This window comes from Amyelois transitella, chromosome 9 (assembly GCF_032362555.1).
Source record: "Amyelois transitella isolate CPQ chromosome 9, ilAmyTran1.1, whole genome shotgun sequence".
NCBI classification, from domain to species: Eukaryota; Metazoa; Arthropoda; class Insecta; order Lepidoptera; family Pyralidae; genus Amyelois; species Amyelois transitella.
In genome coordinates this window covers 6,124,484-6,149,118 of record NC_083512.1, presented here as the reverse complement: position 1 = coordinate 6,149,118, position 24,635 = coordinate 6,124,484, and the positions used below count along the sequence as shown (strand labels likewise).

Genomic DNA, 24,635 nt, shown 5'->3' with positions numbered 1-24,635 from the left:
AATTTAGATTGATGGAATAATGTTTAATAACCAGCGAACAGAGTTCTATGGGATTGTAATACAGGCTCTGCATACATTAGTCTCGTTTTTTTATCTCATATTTATATATTGCACATTACAATTTTGTGAAATAATATATTGACAGTAAGAAATAAAAATAAATACTTTCGTTTTATTTGATTTATAATAATAATAATATGGGTATTGTGAGTAAAATGTGTGTGACTTACCTATTTTCACCATAAACGTGATAGTTGACCGCCCTGGCCATCAGGATTGCGACCATGGGCCTGAGAGCCTTGCCTTGCCCGTCGAAGTAGTATGTGGCTATGGTGTTCAGTTCAGACTGGTTCGTGTTCTTCTCCAATTCCTGTGAGACAGAAGACCTACAGTCAAAACTAATCTTTATCGTGGTTCACATTCTTTTCTTGCTATTGGAACAACACAGCATAATAAAAAAAAATTTAACGAAAAGCGAATTAACTCAACAACTCTTATATAAATTCGAAAATTTTGCACAGAAATAAACAGACCTTTAGGAGTAATGAGGATTCTCTAATTAAAAGAATTTTATACAAGAGCGAACAGCGAACGCCCGTACAAAACTTGGTCTTAAATAAAATCTACTAAGTTGTAAAATTTAATGACGCGTGAAAACGTTTATTATTTTCAGCCATCAAGGTGGGCCATTATTTATCTATGGGTGTGTGTGAGTAAAGTTTATTCGAATTCACATATTTTAATGCCAATATTAATCTCTCCAGCAAGCCTCGCCTAACAGGTTTTACGAGTTGAAAATAGTTACGAAACTGAACTCGATTTTCTAAGGTTATTATAGTTTAATTTTAAATGTCTTTCAAATTGTATAGAAAGATATCCACTTATAAGTTTCATTAAAAATATTTAACAAATTTGATACTACGTAATGCAAAGTGTTGCGGCTACGACTTCACATATTCGTAGATCATTCTACGAAACTGCTACGAATTGCTACATCTTTACCTAATTTTTAAACTTGACATATACTTCGTAATTTGTGGAATTCAGGCTTTCAAATGTTAATGCGGTATAAAATTACTGTCGTTATCAATATTATATGTATTAAAAATGGATGACTTTTTGAGGCAAACTAATATTCATATTCAATTCTCTTGTTATCCTGAACTCACTTCCGCGACCACACTTTTTGCTAATGTTTGTCATTAACTATTTATAATGGCAATTTTTTCGATATCCTTTCAGTGGTTACGGATGTACTTAACAGATTTTGAAACTGTTTTACAAGAATCTGCATGGATCACACAATGCATTTCAAAAATCATATTGTGAAAATTTTGCATCAACCATTGTCATTGTTATACACCAATTTTATTTTATGGAAGCAGAACAGGATGCATAATTCACATAATGGCAGTAACTCATATGTATCAAACCGAAAAGATCTGAGTACACAAAAGAATCAAGTACCTTTATATAATTGTTTTAGAAAAATAACCTGCTTATGATAAAACATATTATTACTCGAACTTGAACATTTTATTAACAACCAATTGATAGCCCGCCTCCATACATCACACATTCAAATAGGCAGATGTTAAGGTCATCGGCAAAAAATATCTTTATCAGCCGGAACCAACCTGTTATTATGTAATTTTGTCTGATACCCGCGAGGTAGTCTGCGTGGACTCTAGAATTTCAAATCAATTGTTTATTGGAATATTAACATAAAAACAAAACGGTAACAAAAAAGGTACTATTGGATTTTGACAATATCAATTACATTGATTACAAATATGAAACCACGTCATAGTGTTTGCTACCAAGTACTTAGATATAATCTGCTTTTGATAAGAATATAATCAGATATACTTGAATGTTGAATGTGATATCACAGTACCACGCATCTGTTCGTATTTCAACTTAATTCAAGCAACAAGTTCAAAAAATAAACATAACGTTAATGTCTTTTTTTTCCTTTCAGTCTTTTGATAACTGTTGGCTCTGTCTACCCCGCAAGGGTATTTACCCGCATAGACGTGATTATATGTTACGTTTATATGTATGTTAATGTTTGCTCGATCGAATCCTTACAAGCTTCCGTTCAAAGTGATTTGAGGAAGTCACTGGTTTTACACAGAGCGACTGCCATATTACCTTTCCAACCCAATCGGTTTGCGTCTTCCACAGAAGCACTTTTTTTAACCGCGCCATTATCAGTATTCTTACATGGCTTACAACCGCACAACGAATTTTCCACAAGTTTTAATCCACAATCTTTGAACCATAGGCAACGCCTTGGTCAGAACAATACAATTAATCAGAAAATTACGCCTAAATTAGTTACAATTACCCGCACAAACATAACAAAGAGCAATTTTTTTAAATTTCGATCTAAATAATACGAGTATATCATAAAATAATTACGGAAAACATAATTTGTAACTAAATGGGCAATTGCGTTATGATACTGTTTATTTTGCTCGCGGCTTCCACCATTTCAATCGAGACTTCCTTTTTGTATGTGCACTATTGATTTTGTTATACACATATTATTTGTATGTTATTTAAGTAGTGGCAGACGCGCGTAGCACGTAAAATCAAGCACGCCTGATTACGAAACTCGAGGCCGTCTAGTTCACTGATCGATTGATAATTTAAGCTATATTCTAGCAAACATTACCGATTTCTTATATTTCTACTTTATTATAAGAATCTTCAATTACTTAATACTTAAATTAATTTCGTGCATTTTGTAAGGTTTGAAATTAAATTGTTTATAAATTACTAATAAACATTAACTAACGAAAACTTATACAAAAACGGTGGTTAAAACTAACTCCTAAGATACTACAATGTATCATACAATTTTTGTAATCGTTGTTCCGTTGTTACACTACCGTCCGGAAGTTTAATACTTTGTAATTCGTAATAACAGTTCAAAACAATAACTACAAATGTTTTTCGTGTGAAGGATAACCGATCGCACTCTTATCGACAAGGCATTTACTCTGAAACCAGCCATAATATGTCATCATTGCAGTGTGACTATGACCGACCGTAGACAACAAAACTGTTTGTGGATCAAGGTCGTTTTCAATACAATGTCACCAATTCTGCTTCACAGAAAAAGCGCTAATTTTTATTAGTAGTAATGAATGAAAATGATGCGCCAATGACATGTTTCGACACTTCGCGTACTGTGAAATATAAAATGATTCACAATATGGTTGTAAATTGAACAAGAGGAATGCCAAAATTTACAAATTTTGACATAAAAGGAGATTCATCAAATAGTTGAAACAAACATAAAATATCGTGTCATTTTCTTAAAATACACATAAAAGCTAAGATTAAATATTTAGGTATAATGAAATCACTTTCTTCTCCAGTAATAATAGCTTGCTCTGTACGATCTGTACATGCCGAGGAAGCTGGAAAGAAGGTCAATGTTCAAGTTTCGCGTGGTTTCACGCGGCGTACTTTCCATTGCTGGGCCCACCCGATATCACAGCATTCATCGACCAAAAATAAAATTTTCTATAGAACTAATTTAACTAACAACAACAACAAGTTACTCGTAGAGGTCAAAGCACATAAAATAAGTCGTATGCCATATTATTGGTCGTATTTAACACTTAACAAATAATTTTAAAAAATTCAGCTGCACTCGAGTCATTTTGGTGTAGCAATGCCAATTCTCACCTTACTTTAAGCTAAAAAGGAACCAGTCCTATACACAAATACCTAGATGCCTGCTGATATGGTAATACAAGGTGTAGGAAACGGGTATTTAGAAATGTGCAACTAGCAACATTCACGTAGGGGGCCTAGTTTTGGACGAGTTTTCCAACAGAAAGTAGGTAAGCGAGAAGCGGCCATTGCAAATGTCGTAGAAAACAGCCTCTGACGTATAATTACGGTATTCAAACCTATGGACCAATGAGATATGCCAATAAGACAAACTTAATTAAATACTTACGATCTCGGAAAGTCTACGCACAGCTAGTATTTATAGATATTAACCTTCCTCAGAAAAAGCCAAAAAGGAACAAAATCCGTCCCCAATTGTTAGTGATTAGAACATTCATACAGACAGAGAAAATATTGTATTGAACTTCTTTCGAGATTTTTATTTTTCCTTACTGCCTACAAGGCTCAACCTCGTTTTCGCATAGTCATTTATATTATATAAGAGTATAATCCACACCTGTATGGATGTTCATTCTTGTCATAAAATTGCTAATTAAATTTTACTATGTATATCAAAATAACCCAACAGTAGGCAGAGTACAATAAATTTAATTACCATCGATGTGCTAATCACGAAACGGCAAGGCATGCCGTGCAAACACTGTCATGACTTTGACACACTTGGTGATCAATGAGCCAATCTTAGTTTTGTTCCTTTAACTCCAATTTTATTTAATGTAAACGTTTAAACGCTACTTGTTTTTGATTTTTACTTAATGTCACTTTACCGGAAAATATGCAGTTTCTTAGACAGTAGTCTTGATTTATTGTCTAGTAACAAATGCCAACTATACTACACATTCTGGACAAAAAGATAATCCAAAAGTAGAGAAAGAAACGGCTAACTTTAATTACTATCTATCATCCCAATTCAAGCTCCTAAAAACAAATGAGTTTGAAACAAAATCCTTACCGATCGTATGTCTTCATAGATTCCGTTGAGGTCGTCTTCGAGCAAGCGGTAAGGGTCGACGATCTGTGTGCCGTAGTCCGGGAGAGAGCCAGTGCTCGTGCTCTGTAGGCTGGAGGCGAGACGGCGAGCAACGCCGACCGCTGCCGCCGGGGCGCCGCCCGAGCCGCACGCGGGGCCGCATGTGGCTACTCTCTGTAACAAATCAATAGGTACTGGAGTTATAAACGTGAACTCTATCTTATCAAATAAGAATAAAGTTATGTAATTATTATAAATTTTATACACAAGGCAGTAAATTTCTAATATGTAAGGTTTATTAAACAAATTTATTTAACCCCAAAGTAAGTTTGGGACATTAATTATCATCCTCCTGGCGTCCTCGCCTCTCTGAAGAGATATCTGGGGTCCGCCTTTTTGGCCGAACTTAACGAAACTAAACACAACCTTTATTAACACAGGTCTCGAAAACTTGTTTAGCTTATAATCCATCATAGAGAAATCCAGTCAGTCCTACAGTCCTGATAAGTACGGTCTGCCTGGGAAGAAAAGCAACTAGCAAGTTACTATTATTAGTCCTGTTGCTAGTTAGTCTGGATTACATTTTTAGGTTTCACTTAGTAGTGAAAATTACAAAAGGCAAACCCAATAATGAGTTGCATGCGTAAAATAAATTCGCACACATATACGACAAAGACCTCTCAAAATACTGTAAAGTTCAAAATCGGAAATGAAGACTTGATAAATCGCCAAAACAATCGTAATAATATTAAAACGACTATACGAAAAGGCACATTGCGATGAATCACGTTTAGCAATAAATTTTAATGCAAATCTCTACGATATACACAATAAAATGATGATACTAGGAAGTAAACTTAATAAATATTAAAATAATAAAAATTCAATGTGCGAAACGTTGTCTATGGCATGCTGACTAAGTTGATAACATTTAATCGATTACTTATGTCATCGCGAAATGAAGATGGACAAATGGTCCTATACGGAAATATTGATTTAGAATATCGAACGAAGAAACTTAAAACAGTTCTATGAACCACACAAAAACTGTAATTTTCCGTTCTGAATTCAGAACGGAATTCCGCATATGTGGTCGGCCTTACTTTTAACTTCCCACGTGTTCTAACATTAAACTACACATATACAAGGTATTTTTATAGGAATGTATACGAGTATCCTGATTGGTAGAGAAAGAACAGACCTTGTAACTTGGGAATCCCATCGGGCACAAAAGCTAGTGACATTTTAAAATATTTTTTACAAAAACTAGGTAATTAACTCCATACATGTTTAACCACATTGTTACGATAGTGAGTCACTCACGCAATTGAACGGGTGTTTTCAGAAAACAATCCAATCTACTGTTAAGTAACGATCTGGAATCTATAACGTTGTTATCAACCATTTTACGCAAGACTGAAATCATAGTTTCTAAAATATCATGCGGTTGAAACAAATAAACACTCAACTATTTTTTTAAGTTGGTTCTTTTTCTTAAATAAATTCGTTATCTTTCAGACGGCATTTAAATCCTAATAGTCAAAGAAATCTCATCAATAAACATGACAAAATGATTTTTGTCAAAGCGACCTTTTTAGTTTTGTGCTACTCGAAAGTTTATATAACAGATAAATGTTCTTTATGTTCCGCACTAATATTAATGGTACATATTTGTTACTAGTACGAGCTGCGAAGGGTGCGCCGTGTGCCCTTAACTATGTGGCGGCGGCAGTGACCGCGATTCGGGTTTCGCAATGCATTTATGCAACTGCAGCGAGTGCAGTCTGATGGGCTTCGACCAACCATTGCAAAACCTAGAGGCACACGTACAATCGACTGAATATCGTACTAAATTACAATGGCCCTTATGACGCGGTAATAGTTGCTAAATTGCAATGGATTTGGAAAGGTTGATGCGCAACTGTCTGTACAAATGCACGTACGATGCCATGTAAGGATCACTTGCAGCTCATAATGAGTAGCAATACATCCTACAATTAATAAATCATTTAAAAACATCGAGATAGCTAATAGCAGTGTAAGATTATGTAACACCTATAATTTAATTATTGAAGATAACTTTACAAAATCAAATTTATTAGAAATATCGATTTAATAATAAAACATACTTGTAGATTTTAATACAAACACAGCGTTCTGTAGCTTAAGTTTAATTACGATCGGTAAGATCACGGGTATAAAAGGAAATAATTTAGGGTATTATGAAAATGGTCACAATAACGTACCCAGTTCATAATGACACACTTAAGTAAATCATCATTGCTAATGTCATCTCAGTAAATATGACGACTAACCTTCATTTCATTGTTAAAAAGCATAAGTAACCAACCGTGACTAATTAAAAAAACTAGTAGCAATGATTTCATAAAATCCATATTCATACAGATATAACCTACTTTATAATAACGCAATTTAGATAGATCACAGTGTGATTTGATATGTTGAACAACAAAACAAAAAATATTTTAAAAACGTACTAAAACAATTATTATTAAGTGAATGAAATTGAAACGTTTATTCTGAAGTAAGACACAGGGTTTAAATTCGGTTCTTTTCTTCTTAAATCTTGCTATGTGATAGATAATATTTTGTCAACTACTTTAATGTAGTAATATAAGTAAATGCAGTTTTTCTAGAACATACTTTTACAATACCCAATTCAAGGACAAGTAAAAGTAATGCTTAGAAAACAATAAATGTTTCTATTTAAATCGCATGTGACCACTCAAGATACGACACCCCTAAACAAAAGACAAACAACATAAGCACTTAGCAGGGTTGCCATGCTAAGGTTAGAGTTATAATACATAGCTCATAAATTGCTTAGTTAGATTAAACTAAGTATAGTTTTTGAAATTTTTGTGGTTTGGAGCGAAACTAAGACAGTACAACAACTCTTCGACCTTAGAAACTTACATGTATACCAAATTTTAACAGCTACCCAGCAGGGGTTTGAGCTGTGTCTTGACATGTATGTCAATCATTCTTCTTTTTAAATTTTTAGATAAAGACATTGAAATTCGTGGTTTATTCAGGCAGCACGTGTCTCATTATCATGTAGATTCTCGGAAGTAGATGGCACCATAAGCGACGTTGTTCTGGCAGTTTTCCTAATTCCCAGTGACGGGGCGGAATAACAATACATTATACGCACGCGATTTCACACGCGTCACTACAGCCTGCGTTGAATAACTTCGAATAAGATTAGAGCGATAAGGAATATTAATAGAGTTATCGACTTCGTAAATCCTAAACAAAATGCACCTACAAGCGTTTTAAAAAAATATGTCAACACACGTCCAGTTATTCCTGTTATTAATACCTACGATATTAAAACAACGAAATTTGTCACAGTTATTGCGGCCAGTAAATCTTCTGGGGAATTTTAATTGCCAAATGCGTCATTATAATACAAAGTGAACTAAATCGTTAGTCATAATTAACCATTAAAACGGTAACATGAAACAAAGAACTTAACAACAATTGGCTCAGTTTAACTTTTTTCACCTAGTTAATTCTCATTTTACTTAGCAAATCTGTAACCTAGTACAGATACCGTTTTTCATAGATTTATGAAATTTTCATTTATCTCATTCTGAAGTAAACTGAAACAATTTTTTTCTGCTTCGTATCGCCTTGTTTATTTTATTACTAGACCTGCCACGAAAGAGTCACGTATTATTATGATATCGTATATAATATCACAACCATACATTACCACCATTTGACACCTATTTTATTATACTGAGTGCAACAACATTAGTAGACATTGTGTAACTATTTAACAGAATTAGTTCTGTTTTTGAAGGTTGTATTATGAATAAGGAGTTGTATGAAATGCTCAGGAGGCTTATTCACGTCAGGACGTTGTTAAGGCATAAATGCCCCCCTTTCTATCTTTGGAGGTTAACCAAATTGAAAAGACCCTTAAGTATTTTTGTGATTGCAATATTCTGGCAATAAATAGTTTAAGAATATTTACCTACGTAGTTACAAAAATAATTACCCGTAAAGGGTGATTTGCATTATGGAGCGAAAAAAGGTAAGTATATATGGATCGCGGCAAATGGAGCAATGCCAAAATCTCCGGGAAAAAGCGTGATGCATGTTGTAAGATTACTTGTTATTATATTGCACACGACAACTGTAATGATACCACGTTTGTAAATAAATCTTTCAACGAACAAGTTGAACTAGATTCGATTTAAAAAAACGCAACCCGTATTACGCATTATTATCCAACTAGCTTCTACTAACATAATCCTTTGTTTAGCATTCAGCGGATAGTTCACACAAAACAAATACTTCTTAGCGACTGACTTCACTTTTGGCAGGTGTGGTAAACGCACTAACGCACTTTCTTTTCCAGCATAATTACTGGGCGTCATAATTTGATAAGTAAATTTTTAGGATAATTGTGGAACTAATGGAAAGTAGAATGGATTTCCTGTTTTAATCAAAATTACTTATTTTTACCTACTTATTTTTCATTAAACTGATTTGATAACACGCCAAAATATAACATGGTCGTTCGCTAATCATACGTTGTACATGTTTTTGTTGTAACCTATTTATAATTCGTATTTCCGTATTGGAATAAATTTAGAACATACTTGAAAGATATTTTTATAAATACAATTAAATTTTACTTTAACTCAATTTCCTGCATACTGCTGATTGCTACTTTGCCGCCCACACATAGTGTAAGGCAGACAACCCTAAAAACTTTGTCTAATTTATTACACATCACGTTTAAATCCCTCCAATCCTGTCTCACCTATATTTTCGAATATCGAAGCAACCAGATACAACCGGAAATAACAATACGATGAAAGAGAGAGCGACGACCTGTAGTCAATATGCGCAAGCGGCATCAGGAACAGAATTGTATTAAAACAAAAACAAATCCGTGATCGATGTAAATGATGAACAGCATAGCGGCACGTAAAATTGCATGCGTGTGCGCCGGTCGCACATAACAATTAAAACACGATAGAAAGTGAGCGTTCCTTGCGATTCTTAAAATAGAAGTGAGCAGCAATTGACACGTCTTTATTATTGACTGATTGCTGTTGCCGAACGTTCATCGGAGAGCATATTGGCATGAATGATAAATAGTTAAGTCTTCTGAACATACTTTCAACGATATATACAACCTGATACTCTAGAACTATCTTTAACAAAATCTTGACAACATTATAAAATATTTTTCTATTCAATATGCACGATAGCAAGTATATTCCTTCACGTAAAATATTCTTCATAAAGTATTTGGAAATACCTGTGACATAACTCTAAACTTCCCAGTTTTGTCATTCGCTATTCACTTACGCCTTTGTGCAAAATACAATCGGTAATATATCAAAATGTAATCACTTTGAGTTTTGCATAATAGAGTGTTTATTTTACGCATATGTGTAAATACTTTGACGAAGAATCATCATCTTAAAATTTTACCATAAATCGTTAAAACATTGAAAAGCATTTTAAACAAAATTGAATGTTCGAATCGACGCGATTTAACACTCCATACAAAAGACATCAACGCGCCACGGCCGGCTGAGCTGCGCGTGAGCAATTTACTTGTCAGAAATTATATATAACAATAACAGTTTCAACAATTGAAATATTTATCAATGAAAATAAACTGGTTTGCTAACAAATTACACAGTTATTAGCAGGGGTATTCAGCAAAGTATGTCTGGGCCAAAAAGGGTCAATATCATCTGTGTTGATTGTGTGTTCGGCGTAAAATTATTCTGGACATGCGACACGCGTTGCGTGACCGCGACAACGTGTATCTGTGTACTTCTACTTAATGGTCCTGATCATAGCTAAAAGCATTGATCAGGTAATTACCTACAAAATAAATATAGTATTCATAACAATATTTTAAATGTCGAAGACACGCATAGTAAATAACTAACTTTACCGATTTCCCTACGGTTTTCTTGTTTTATTTATTTTATATTATTAACAACTACTTAATAAAAATAACCAGAAACCTGTGACAAATATCTATGTATAGCTACGTATTACAAATAAGTACACACGTTATATAAATACGTTAAAATTAATTTGATTGGAATATTTACGTTACGCTCGTTCGTCAACTTTGAGTACCTAACTAATGATGATTATTTTTAATGTTAATTCAGCTTGTAGAACTTGATGTTAACTATATATTATTTTAAAGGCACAACGGAAGATGTCATTTATTTAGAAGATTCAGCTCCTGTTGCTGAAAGCGGGGTGTTGCAAACCGCATCCGTGTCGATACACGCGCAACCTTGGCGCGGTGTGGTTACCTCATGTTAACATTGTAAGATGTTAACGACTAACAAAAGAGAATAAATACTATTAGAAATTTCACGAATAAAACGTCGTGTCAGGATTCCAAAGTTTTTGTTTTTCGGATTCGGATGCCGTACCATGTGGTTTCCGGTACTTAAGAATAGAACCACTCCTTTTCCATGGATGTCGTAAAAGGCGACTAAGGAAAAGGCTAATAAACTTGTGATTCCTCTTGTGGGCGATGGGCTACCAACCTGTCACCACTTGAATCTCAATTCCCTCATACAACTGAATGTGCCTTTTTTCAAGTTTTTTCTACATAGACTGTAGGCTGTCTTCCCCGCAAGGAATATTGAAGTCACTAGATGTACCGATATGTATTTAAATTCAGAACGCCCGCGTAAAAGTAACAATCTCGTCTTGTTCCTTAGGCAATTTTGGGAAATCTTCGTTGCTTAAAAAATCACGCAAATTTTAGCTTCCTTCGGCCAACTGTTTTGGATGTACATTTCGTATTACCCAGTCTATCATTAACGCGAGTATTTTTAATAGTACTTAGATTAGCGATTACTACAAGTTTGATTTTTTTCACTAATTATTACAAATTTCTATTTTATGTTTTTAATGAGTTCTTACGTAGGTATATTATATTAAAGGGATAATCCTTGCCGATGTCAGTTATCTTTACTCATTCGCACAGTAAGAAATTGCACTGTGAAAAGTTAATAGCATTTATTGTGTTGAAAGTTATCGTCTTGCAAAATAACGTCATACGTTTACTGCTAACTTTCTTCTAAACAAAATGTTATACAACATTATTTACCGGCATCCGAATAATAGGTATGGTTTATCTAGTCAAAACTTTTCTTAAAAGTCTTTCTTTCGTAAAAGTATATATATAAAAAACTTTTATAACACTAAGTTGCGTTTAAAACAATTACCGTATACATTTCTTATTTATAACTTTCAAATCGATAACTAAAAGTGTTTAAAAAGCGTAGCATTTCCAAATAAACGATCCATTTATCTTTATCTTAAATTTAATATCAACTCGTATTTCGACAGAATTCTTTAAAGTAAACCTATTCATTAAATCGCTATCCAGTTGCAATCTGGTTGCATTTGGATGTGTGCATTGCCGGGTCCGTTCACCACATCTACAGATAACTATCGGTACTGTAATTACTTGAGTCTTGAATGTGGGTCGAAGACGGGCGCCCGCCTCTGAGGTTATGAATCAAGGACGAATCTAGCTAGAATGCTTGTCTATGTCGCCGTAGCATTATGTTTAGGTATTTTCTTTATTTGTTTTGGTTTAGAATCACTTTTATGACTCACAGAAAAGAGTATTTGATAAGTACAGTGAGGTTATATAAATTTTCTATTGATTCAGTTTTTAAACAACAAATATTTGTTATTTTAATATTTATGCTTTATTTGTTAATAGAAAATCTTAGAAATGAAAAAAAAAAAGATTAATCGAAATTATTCGCGGTTCACAATTAAGAAACTTATCGATTGTGATGACCAAAATATAAGCAAACCAAGTTTTGTTGTGTTAGCTTTGACTGACCTTAACAAAAGGTCGTTATAACCTGGTAAGTTATTTGAGAACATAATAGAAACTCGTGAAACATTCAACATTAACTCCCACGATTTTTGTGGCAATAGAACTTGGATGCTTATACAGTACTTAAGAATGAAGGTCGACACTTTTTAATTCAATTTTATTCAATCATTTAAGAGACATAGAGAAATAAAAAAATAGTATTACGTTAGTCCTTGGTAGAGAAACCAAAAAATATTCATGTAATTAAGTAATTGTAAATAATTAAAGTAATTCATATTTTGCAACGGTACACATAAAGAAAACATATTTTTATAATTGTGTATCATAATTACTTAGCTAAATAGCACTTGGGGTCACTAAACATTTCAAAACTATGTTATAATTACTGGTGATTTACCTTTAATATGAATAAAAATAACTAAGCCATAAGATAGAATTGTCTGGACGGAAACTTTTCAGCAACGAAATAGGTTTAAAAAAAAATTGTTCAAATATTATCACATTATGGTTAAAAAAAAAACACCAGTGGCGGACTCTGGTACCCGTATCATTGCGGTCAAGGGGAAACCGGGAAATGAGAGATACATAAAAAATTAGGCGAAATATTAACAAGCCAAGTGAGAAATAAATAAAATTCTTTAATAAAAGCGCCGTTACGATAAAATTAAATACTTAAGTTACTGGGAAAAATACCTGGGCTTATTATTATAAACAGGGTATTATTAAAATGTTAACCTTCAGAACCAGATAAGAGAGTAATTTTACGTTTCGATAAATAAATACACGGGTGTGAAAGGAAAACTTTATACGGAAGCCGATTCTTGGGTACTGCAACATCCAACTCATATTTATATCGAAAATATCTCATATCATAGCAACAGGTTATCAGTCTCAACTATGGAAAGGCTACTTTTTACGACATAATCGAAGCAATCGTATACGGAGTCGCAAACCAAGCTTAAGTAGCTTAGAAAAATGAAATATTTTCTTACCTACTTTTAACTACAAAATGTAATCGCGTCGGTTCCTCCAGCGAGGGCGTTTATTGGCATTGAAGAACGATTTCGCGGATATGTCGCAATGCTGATTTACGGGTACACAGTACATCACATATAAACATATCTTCATGCAAAATTATGTTTATCCCTATGGCATGTTACTGTGACATTAATCAATATATATTTTTCAAATGGTCATAAAGGTGGAATAAAGATTCTGAAATCGTAATAGATGGCTATCACGTCGCCCACTTACACAATAATCAATAGATAAATTAATTAAATTATTATACAGGATAAATTTATAATTAAGCAACTAATTTATGTTAAATATCACATATTCAATTTTCTGGACTGCGTAACATAGACTTCGTTAAATATTTAACTCGTCTTATATTAATCTTGCAAATGACAAACAGCAATTATGTACGTACATGGTGACGGATTGCTCAATGAGAAACCGTGGCCCTTATCAAATATCGTCACGTGCGCAAGCGCAAGTGACAGCAATTAAAATTGCTTCCAGACGCTGCTGATGAGTTCATTGTTTGCAAGTGCTGACCGAAACGCGGTTGCTCAACTATGCCGGGCTAAGCACGCTGCCACTGCAAGGACGCCAAGTAACTGGTGACCCCTTCCTCTGCAGCGGTTAACTCAATAATTTTGACAACTACGCATTTTGTGAATCGCAGCTTAACAAAGAACCAGTCTAGTTGCATTGATTTAGGAGAACAGAACTGGTAGAGACAAGAATTAATATTGCGGAAATCTCTTCCGTAGTCCCAGTTTACGATCTAGTAATACATGTCTATCTTGTTGTAAAATATAAAACTTATCCAGTATTCAGGGTCGCAACCGTTCATCATCGACTTTATTAGACTACATTAGTTGAAGGAATATCTTCCACAACTAACACAACAATTTTGTGCTTTATACTTGTTCAGGGGACAGGTTTTCCGAAATTAGTGTCTTATAGCAATCCGATCTCATTTACAGTTTAAAATCACGTATTTAATTCACATATTTATTTATGTTTTAGCTAATTATATTGTCTTCCTAGTTCTGCAAACATGACCTTGCCACGTGAGACGTAAATTCGAGATTACATTAATATTTATAATGGCATTAACGTATCTTATGGGACCACAGTTGGTTTGGCGGGTGCTAAAGCGGTTTTTTAACATTTTTGAATCTATAAATTTTCTCGCGTACCTAAGGCTGATTCTTTGTTACATTTTGTGAAGCATATTTTTTTTATTTATGTGAAAGTTTGATTCATATTAAATTAGGCTGTTTAGCGGTGGACCCTTGCTTGTTGACGCAATTTGCACGAACGCGGTTTCTGGAATATATGATATCGGCAATTTGAAAATTTGCAATTTCCCTGAACATATATATATTGTGTATAATCTTAAGTATAATTTTAGAGGAAATTTTGCTCTTCTATTCATCATTACCATTATGATATCGCATAGAAATATTCCAAAGGCGAATAGCCGTTCTTGAACTATCTTAACTTGTTAAGTAATAAACCAAACTTTAGCTATAAAACATTTAAAGCTTTATACGCGGCCCTTAATATTTCCATCACGTCATTTAGGATTCAAGAAAATGTTGTAAGGCGAAAATAACATATGCTACGTGGTATGTGTTGCCGCAAACTCTTATACAATGATGTCGACTGAACAAATAGTTGTGTGTTCCGCATTTCTACCGAGCTTCATTTACGCAGGACGTTACGTGCGGCACGGCTCACTCGACCAATTCATGCACTAAATTCTACTTGAAAATTAACAATGAACAGTAACATGGTTATTATTGTGGACAACATGCTAATCTGAACCTCAAGAGATACATTTTCTCCTCATAGTTATGTAATTGCACATTATCCATATTTATTTGCTTAGTTTACCATTATTTTACTAATCCTTACAGTTTCAGTCTTTATATCATTTATATTTATTTTTTGTCGTATTCTAATAATGTAACACATATTTTTATACGTCATATTACATGAGGATTTCTTATTAGGAAACTAAAAATCTGTGCATACTATTACGACAATTGTTTGAAGTCTGTGTCCAGTCCACGGTTGCGCTCGTCTTTTTTTGTTAATTTCACATTGATATTCCTCATGAATTAACTGATAACATCAAAAGGTGAAAAAAATAACAATATACACGTTAAGTAAATAAAGCTGTGTCTACTTTAGCTCCATAGTGTTTTTCTTTTCAAGAAACAATGTGCCAATATCGGCGAGTTCTATCGGTTTGATTTACTAATATCCACATATCGTTTTTTTTTTTTCAATAATTGTGTATGTAAATCCATTGTTCTATTAATTCCTGTGTAACATAGCGTCCAATAGTAATTGTAAAAAAAAATACATTACGCACGAACAATTTGAATTGATTTTTGAAGACACATCCGCTTAACCGTTCACCTTTGTAAGCCCTTTGTTTTATTATTAAGATGAATAATTGAGGGCTGTTTGGGCAATATTTGTTAATTTTTGATAGGAAAATGCGCTTTGCGAATCAAAACAACTTTCAGTCTTGACCAAACGTACCCTAAATCTTGTAACTGTGTAAACAATATATGAAAAATAAAATTTGGAACTCGAAATATTATAATGTTACTTACTGTTACGTTTTGAAATTCCTTTTGTTACTTTCTTTGAAGGGTAAGTTTCATCTATTTTAGGAAGGTCCAATGTCGTCAAAAGGACTAGCAATAAGAAAGGCTTCAATCCTTTTGGAAAGGCAACTTGCACTTTACAAGCTATTAAAAATTCAACGAATCATCACACGACTTTCACTGGCAATGCGCATTTCACGACATTTTTTAGTTTAATTTCCTTATGATATAACTATAGGACCAATCTTTACATTAATATTAAATATTTATTTAGTCTTTATCTAGTCCACGAATAAAGACCGGCACAAATCATGCGTATGGGGACACAGGTTCCAATCTTACCTCGGTATTGTACCAATGACTCGCTTTTTCTGAGTTATGTACTTACATTAGTATGACTGCTAACATCGTGAGGACATGCAACTAAATGTGTAACCATGATCCAATATGAGTTTGGTTAATCTGCAAACGTTGCGAAGGTCAGATGGGAGCTGCTTCGTGAAAAACCTGACTCACCTAATGCAAGATCATGGTCGTAAAGGCGTACCCCGGGGTCCTCTCCAAAAAAAGTTAAGGATGTAACCAGGTGCCGTGTGGTTCCCGGCACCAACACAAAAAAGAATAGGACCACTCCAGCTCTTTTCCATGGATGTCGTAAAAGGCGACTAAGGGATAGGCTTACAAACTTGGGATTCTTTTTTAGGCGTTGGGTTAGCAACCTGTCACTATTTGAATCTCAATTCTATCATTAAGCCAAAAAGCTGAACGTGGCCATTCAGCCTTTTTAAGACTGTTGGCTCTGTCTACCCCGCAAGGGATATAGACGTGACCATATGTATGTATGTATGTATGTAACCAGGACTAACGCCAGCAGGAATAAGAAGATCTAGTCCACGAATTTAAGTCCCGATCTAAGGCGATATTTTTTTGGATTACCTATTAATCAAAGCATCCTCTTTTGAAATGGTAATTTGATATATTTTCGGCAGTGAATATAGGTATAAAGGAGGCGTCAGGTCCATTGATCCTGCACACCCTACAAAATGTCTGATCGTAAAAGTTTGCAATATTAACTAGCTTTTTTTCTCATACATACCTACCTACCTAACTATATCAATCCTTTCAATAACTTTTGACTTTGAAAAACGAAGCAAATGCAACGCTCAACGCATTCAAAGAAATTTATCACTAATCGGTTGCGATTGAAGAAGCAAATGAAATATTAATGCGAAAAATAATTGTTGCTTAGAAAGTTTCGTGGTCGTCGAGATTGGACATTGCATGCCCGCATGCTGCGCGAGAAAGCACGACGCTAGTGAGCGACAACAGCGGCGGCGACGGACTCACGCGCGTATTGGACGTACCCGCAGCTGCGCCCGCGCCGAAAAAGGCCGTGCTCAATCATGTTGATAAATTTTTTAATAAAAAAAGAACCAAACAAAACTTTTTAACATCAATAATTGATCCTTATTGTGAATAAGTTTACTTACAAATAAAGTGCCTAATATTTCGCAATATATGCCGATAATTACGTGACGATACTACCTATGTTTTTTTACATTCATACCAGATTTTATTAAGTAGTCTTTTCATGAACTATGAATAAAAGAATGCCTTGTAACTGAAAGTAAAAGTTATGTGGTACCTACATTACATACAGTGAAATCGTTGAACAAACCCAACAAACCAGTGCTGCGCGCGATGCGACCCACTGTCCAACACTTGCGAAGATTTCACTTTTATCATTCGCGATAAGGGCTATTTTGATTATTTAAAATTAAGCACTATTTCTATTTAAATACCTAAGTACCTACAATCATAAAAAAAAAAACTTTTTAAAACTTTCAACTAAAACAGCTGACTTATAGGTTATTTACTGTCACGCTGGGTGTTATGTAAAAAGTCCTCAGAAATGTATGGAGTGACATAATATTATGAGACGCTTTGTTACTATTTTATACAAGGTCCAGATTGGGGATAGATATATTATATACATTTTAAATGAAAGTTTTTTACAGAAATATCTAACCTGACAGGTCTTTCCAAATATCCGCAGCGGAGTTGGTCCAGGAGGTTTGAGTTTCACAAATACAGTTTGCCTTCGAACTTTATGTCCAAATTGACACAACAACTTATCTTGTACACGAGCACAGAGCCTACTCGAACTTAAACACGCCATAGTTACAACTGCAACGAAACGCTTGAGGACATAAACTACATTACGAACATAAAACACAGACGTTCGGTTCGCCTTTTCCTCCCCACTTTCAGACAGCTGATTGTCAAACAAGCGCCATGTTTTGTTAAGTGTTGCCAAGTCCATCCACAATTCTTTGACAGGTTCCAATAGGAAAAGGGTAGTATTTAATCGTGCGAGTATAAATTAAACGTTTAAGTGTCGAAAATACTTAATTTACCTTAATTATTATTAAGTGAGCGACTGACTGCGAGTGACGAGAAATCAACAGAATAGCGACTTACAAACATTAATTTAAGTTACTTAAAATAACTAACTAGCAGCTTCATAATATTTATGTGAGTGCAAACGTGACACTGTATTTTTTTCAATATTGGAGTTGCCTGCTCTGTATTTCTAGTTGCACACTTAGTAATATAGTCGCACGGATAGAATATCAAGATCCTACATGGATTAATCACAGCCCACTTTTTGTATGATTATTTTGGATTTTTTATAAATCAATATTTGTCATAAATAGGATACATATTTACTAAATGATTCATTGAATTCCAATCAATCATTGATATTTTCACCTTGTTAGCAACATATATTTCAAAAACGTCTATAGTGTGTAATGAGTGTCTGTCCTTGTCTCATTTTCTTGATCCCTAAGAAAAAAAATATCTGTCACTGTCATTGTTAGTTAAATTCATAAAATTTCAAATTACAGTCTTTGATAGGTATAGGTACCCATACTCTAATTCTTTTAACCTAGCAGTAGTTTTGCATTTTTTGTAATATTTTAATTTATTATTAGAATAAACGTATAAATAAGAAAGGAAACAGTAAATTATTTCAAAATGATTCCGCGTGTTGCTCAGTTTATAAATATAATGAAACAAATCGAACGTAACATATATAATCGCGTATTTGGGGGACCACCTAAAGGTTAGTTTTACGCATCTAATTCCATTTCTATGATTTTACTGCAGCTAATCCTACTTCTTTCAAAGTTTCCGATGGGTAGGTAGTATTCCAAGTTCCAATGAAAGTACTTACGTATTAAGTCAAATTTATTGGGCTGTTAATAATAATAACCATAACTGTATAGGGTTTTAGTGAGAAAGACACAGTGTATCAAAAGTTCATCTCTCTGTATTTGCCATTTGATCCATCTACCTATTATAATAAACATATTTTTTACAGAATTTTCCATAGTGTATGTTGGAGATTCTAACCAAACTCCTATTAGGAGCAAGATGTCAATAAAAGATATCATTGGTGATGGCATTTTATTTGCGGTTCCTAAGTTTAGAAGAACAGTTGAAAAGAGACTGAAGAGGAAGTTCGGTTCTCCAGACTATGTGTGGAAAATGTTAGAGGTCAAAACAAATCTCAAAGTTTGTCGTGATTGTGGTCATCATTATGAAAGTGGCAGACTGTGTGGTAATAAATATTTTTCATATTTCAAATCAATATCTATTTAATACAATTATTCACATCTTTATCTCTTATGGAGTAGGCTGGACCACAAGTTTTACTGTATATATTTTTACAGGGAACTGCTATTCAAAAGTAAAGGAAGAAACTGAAGAAATTAAACAAAAAATCCAAGAGAAATTAGGTACCGGGCCTATTGAAAAGGATGTTATTGTATTGTATGAAGGTGACAGCACTCCTGAACAGGTAGGTAGATTTTATAAAGGACTATTTTTTATTTAAGAAGCAATCAGTTTCAAACAGGATAATAAACTTTTCTATGTGCTACATTTCCTAACACAAATAGTATTTTCCCATGGATTTTATAAATGGTGACCAATTGAATAAGCACTTATCAAATAGGCTATTTGACAAAGTTCTAAAAACTATCTTAGGGTATTTATTTGTTTATAAGGAGCCCTAAAAAATACTTTTCTGTCTTTATTTTACATATTTTATTAAAAAATCGAAAATGCAATATTTTTATCTCGGGTTATTACAAATTGCTCCAAAAAATTTATATTAAGACTGATGACATAAAAGAAATGTATATTTTTATTACAGTCAAATAGCCTATTCATCTATTAACAAGGTTACAGGGAAGGAAGGTGTTTAGTGTTATTACCTTTTGATTGAACAATCATGGTACTGTCGACATGGCTGATCCCTGATTGCATTCTCAGGCATTTGCTTCAATTCTTGTGATCAAATTTGATTTGGCTTATATATTTTTCTCTTTCAGCCACCAGAGTTTTGGAAAGGAAAAAGGATAATAGAGATGCAAAAGGAAAGGCCACAGTGGTTCAGCAAAAATCTCCTTCAGAAAACAACACAAAAGCCTTCAGACTCTACTGATGTGAAACCAACTGACCTAGCCTAGATTTTAGTATTGAGATTGTAGTTAAAAAATATGTCAGTTATGTATTTAGACTTTTCTATTTCATTGTTGAATATAATAGAATTTGGATCAATCAGAAGTCTATAGATATGGGTATTTGTGTTTGATGAAGGTGTCTTGCTACCCATTTCCTAACCAAATTTTTCAGACTCCTATCAACAACAGAATATATATCTAATATTAAATAAAACTTAAATAAAGTCTATCTTATTTTTTATTTATTTCTAGTGATAAAAAATATAAATTAAATAATGTTGTCAAAAGAAGTTGGTACATTTTCAAAATTATCTATAATAACGGAATCTGGGTCACTTTCACCAATAAAATGATTTTCAACATGGGTTTGAAATTCATTAAAAGCTACATTTCTTGGGAATTGTTGGCCACACATAGGACATATTTTATCAACAGTGTCTTCTTTGACATTGTTTTCATCCTGGTTTTTCTTGAAAGCTGATGAGTTTAAATCATTGTAATTATAATTGGTAGATTCCACTGGAGTTGCCCAATTGGCTAAGCTATCACTAGTTTCTATTTCTTTGTGTTCTGATGAAATTATTTTCGCATTATTTCTTGTTACACATGTAGAACATTTATAACCATCTGAAAAAAGGTTACAATAAATGATAGATTAATAAATAATTATAGGTAAATAGTCTGCCTCATTTTAAGTTTTCATAAGATTATGAAAACTTAAAATGAGACAGACTAGAGAGATCTCTAGTCTACCAAAATTGTTCAAAATTATATCAGCACAGCAGTAGAGTTGGTAATTAATATTCGTAGTCACCTTTTATCCCTCTCTTTGCATCTTTAGCTTAAAGTTGCCAGGGATCCCACTAATCAAATTTTAAATTGAACACAAAATTTGATTGCAACACTCATGCTTGACCTAAATAATTACCTTATCTACAAGCAAGTAAGTACTCCAACAACACCCAATGAAATTAATCTCATTTCAGGGTGTCCAGCTTTTTACCCAAATGTTTGACCAAACACAGATCTCTATCAGCCATTACTTGTACCCTTGTACATTATATACCTGGCAACTATCCTCAGCTATTGTGTTTCATGCAACAGTGTCCACTTGATACATTGATTTTATAATTATTTCAAATATAACATTTAATGGAAAAGTATTTATCATTTGGTAATTCCCCTACTATGGCAATTTAACATTACAACTTAAACTAACCTTTCAAGAACTCTTCAATTTTAGAAATAACTAATTTAAGATCAGATTCCTGTTGAGCAACTTCTTTCTTTAGATTGAGTAGTTTTTCTGTTTGGATATGAATTTCTTTTAGGGAATTCATAGCTGGGTCTTCAATGTAATTAAAACCGATTGAGTCCACATTCAAAAATTGATCGTCTTCATTTTGAAGTTGTGTCAATTGTTCATACTGCTTCACCAGCTGAGATTTTTCTTCAATATAACTATTGATTAGCTTTAATGAAATTTCTTCTAAGCTGGACTCTGAATATTTTTCTTGATAGTTAGCACTACTTTTCGGAGTACTATGAATGTATGTCTCAGTGCGTAACAAAGGTTGCTTGTTGTAATCTTTGTTATTAATTTTATTAGATGAAATTTTGGTCCACAAATTTTTATTCTCACATGAAACCATAAAAACATGATGCATTAATTGCGATTTTTGTCGATTTAGTTCGGCTATTTTCTGTAACAGGGCAGACTTTTCATCTTCTTGCAAAGGAATGTAAGGCTTGGTCTCTGTAGCCTTCGTATAATCTAGCTTTAAACGCATATTATCACTTTCTAATGCGTTGATTCTTTTTTGTAGCAGCAAACAGCGATCCCTCATAGCGTGAAGTGCTAATTCATGAACACTGACATTGTTATGGTCTCCTTTCAATGTACTTTGGAATGTGGCATCATTGGTAAAACTGACAATAGACGAATCCATTTTAAATTAAAAATTGGATAAAATCAGTAAAGTGTGTATTTCTTTCTTTCTCTCAATTTTTCTTTCAATTCATTCTAGGGATGATGATCTGAGATCAATTAATCGATAATCGATTTTTTTTGTTTGGGAAAGAAATTTCGATTTTTAAATCGATATGCAATACTGAAACGATCCAGGGAATTGATACTTTACCTTTGAAAATCGTAATTCGATTTTTTTTAAATTTATTTAAAAAGCATTGGAAGCTTTAACTTTATCATGCAATTAAAAAATACATTTTGAAAAGAAAATCCTTATTTTGTGCCTGATCTGACTCTGATATGGTAATAAAATTATTGTTATTAGCGAATTTCCTGATCAAATCAAAAAAAAAACTGATTTCACTGGTGAGAGACCAGTTATAATGCTTTTTATCTTCTTTATCATAAAATGTATTTATTTCGGAATTATATCTTTTAGATTTCGATTTTTTTGTTAATCGATACATCCGTCAACGATTCGGAACGATTTAAAAATAGACCTTTTTGGAAAGAATCGTTATCCCTAATTCATTCACTTCAGCAAACTAGGGATGGCGATCTTAAATCGAAGAATCAAGAATCGATTTTTATCGTAATTTTTTTTTTAAGTTTACTTATTATATGTGTGCCGTGTGGTTCTCGGATCCAATAGGAAAAGAATAGGACCATTCTATTCTTCTTGTGGAATAGTAACCTGTCTTTAGGAAACTATTGGCTAACTATTGACAAAGCACATAGACTTATTGTATGAATTTTTGTTTAGATAGAGTCTGGGTAACGAAAGATGAGACTGAAAAAAGCGGCAAATTTAAAAAATCAACATATGGCAACTCGTGTTGTAGTTGGAAATATAGTCTAAATACTTGATATTTATCACAAGAATACCTATTATGTGTTCTTTTTCGAAGAGATCATTCAATTTGTTAATGGATGCTTTTATCGTTTCTATGACTTCCTTATTCCTATCATCCATGTTACCTGCAAAAGAATACATATTAGACACATTGTCGTATTACCATTTGCTAATCATAATAATGCGCAAAAAAAAGTATCAACATGTCCGCCTCATACTAACCAATGCACTCAGTATACGTACCTAAACACTCTTGTTTTTGATAAAAAATCACATATCTTTCGATTTTTTCTTATCAAATTTATTAATCATAGTAAAGAGAACTCTCCGCAAGTAGCTTTTTAGGGTTTTAGATATGATTTCAACAATAAATCTCACAAACCGCAGAAATATTTTTCTGTTTGACAGATCAACAACCTAGGTTAAAAACCAGTGTCATCTTTCGGTAGCCAGACTCTATGAAGTATTTGTAGCTTTTCCATTTAATTAATACATTTTGAAAATAAATGACTGTCATACCTGATCTGATTTTGATATGGTAATACATAAAATGAATAGAATAGATCTATTTTCAAAATTGGATACAAGGTATCACTTATTGAAATCACATCACTTCAATCAAATTATAACTACTACCGCTTCCAAAAGTCATGTGTAGAAAAAGCGACGGAACAAACTACACTGCAGCATTTTCACCGGACGTCTTTTTACAAATATAGATCTTTTGAATCTAAATCGTGGACGAATGCTCAATGTCTACATTAATAACACGAATAAAGATAAAATAAGATATGTACACACTATAAATACCTATTATGTCAACATCATGTCAAAAATGCACAAGCATTTAATAAATTATTGATATTATCGAATTCCCTGAACTAAAAAGAAAATTGATTTTACTGGTAAGCGATCAGTTTTTAAGTTATCTATCTTGTTTTTCATAAAATGGATTTAATATTACATTATGAATGTAAACTTGAATAAAAATAACTATTTTGAAGAAATCCATCTTTTAGATTTCGATTTTGTTGTGATTCGCTTCATCCGCTTACGATTCGAATCAATTTCTTTTTCGGT

At 33.3% G+C, this 24,635-nt stretch overlaps 3 protein-coding genes across 3 annotated transcripts in view; 1 reads left to right on the top strand and 2 right to left on the bottom strand.

Moving 5' to 3' along the window:
- Positions 1-18,498, bottom strand: part of LOC106134616 (all trans-polyprenyl-diphosphate synthase PDSS1) — a 38,709-nt gene extending 20,211 nt beyond the window's left edge. The window contains exons 1-3 of the mRNA XM_013334711.2: positions 18,231-18,498; positions 4,664-4,855; positions 231-370 (exon numbers count right to left, since the gene is read on the bottom strand). Coding sequence (XP_013190165.2) covers positions 231-370; positions 4,664-4,855; positions 18,231-18,380 — 482 coding nt within the window. The 5' untranslated portion in view covers positions 18,381-18,498. The remainder of the gene's footprint in view (positions 1-230; positions 371-4,663; positions 4,856-18,230) is intronic.
- Positions 18,499-19,114: 616 nt separating this feature from the next.
- LOC106134648 (large ribosomal subunit protein bL32m) lies at positions 19,115-20,750 on the top strand. The gene is made up of 4 exons (XM_013334743.2): positions 19,115-19,328; positions 19,587-19,826; positions 19,939-20,066; positions 20,602-20,750. The coding sequence occupies exons 1-4, from the start codon at positions 19,241-19,243 to the stop codon at positions 20,737-20,739; spliced, it is 594 nt and encodes a 197-aa protein (XP_013190197.1). The 5' UTR covers positions 19,115-19,240; the 3' UTR covers positions 20,740-20,750.
- Positions 20,751-20,955: 205 nt separating this feature from the next.
- LOC106134647 (protein spindle-F) lies at positions 20,956-22,778 on the bottom strand. The gene is made up of 2 exons (XM_013334742.2): positions 21,953-22,778; positions 20,956-21,360 (listed from the first exon to the last, which is right to left on the bottom strand). Exons 1-2 carry the CDS (start codon positions 22,680-22,682, stop codon positions 21,002-21,004), a joined length of 1,089 nt encoding a protein of 362 aa, XP_013190196.1. The 5' UTR covers positions 22,683-22,778; the 3' UTR covers positions 20,956-21,001.
- Between the last annotated feature and the right edge of the window lie 1,857 nt (positions 22,779-24,635).

Coding starts and splice junctions, on each gene's coding strand:
- LOC106134648 (XM_013334743.2), top strand. CDS start 19,241: ATGATTCCGCGTGTTGCTCAGTTTATAAATATAATGAAACAAATCGAA. Junction 19,329..19,586: donor ATTTGGGGGACCACCTAAAG/GTTAGTTTTACG, acceptor TATTTTTTACAG/AATTTTCCATAGTGTATGTT. Junction 19,827..19,938: donor TGAAAGTGGCAGACTGTGTG/GTAATAAATATT, acceptor ATATTTTTACAG/GGAACTGCTATTCAAAAGTA.
- LOC106134647 (XM_013334742.2), bottom strand. CDS start 22,682: ATGGATTCGTCTATTGTCAGTTTTACCAATGATGCCACATTCCAAAGT. Junction 21,361..21,952: donor AATTGAAGAGTTCTTGAAAG/GTTAGTTTAAGT, acceptor ACCTTTTTTCAG/ATGGTTATAAATGTTCTACA.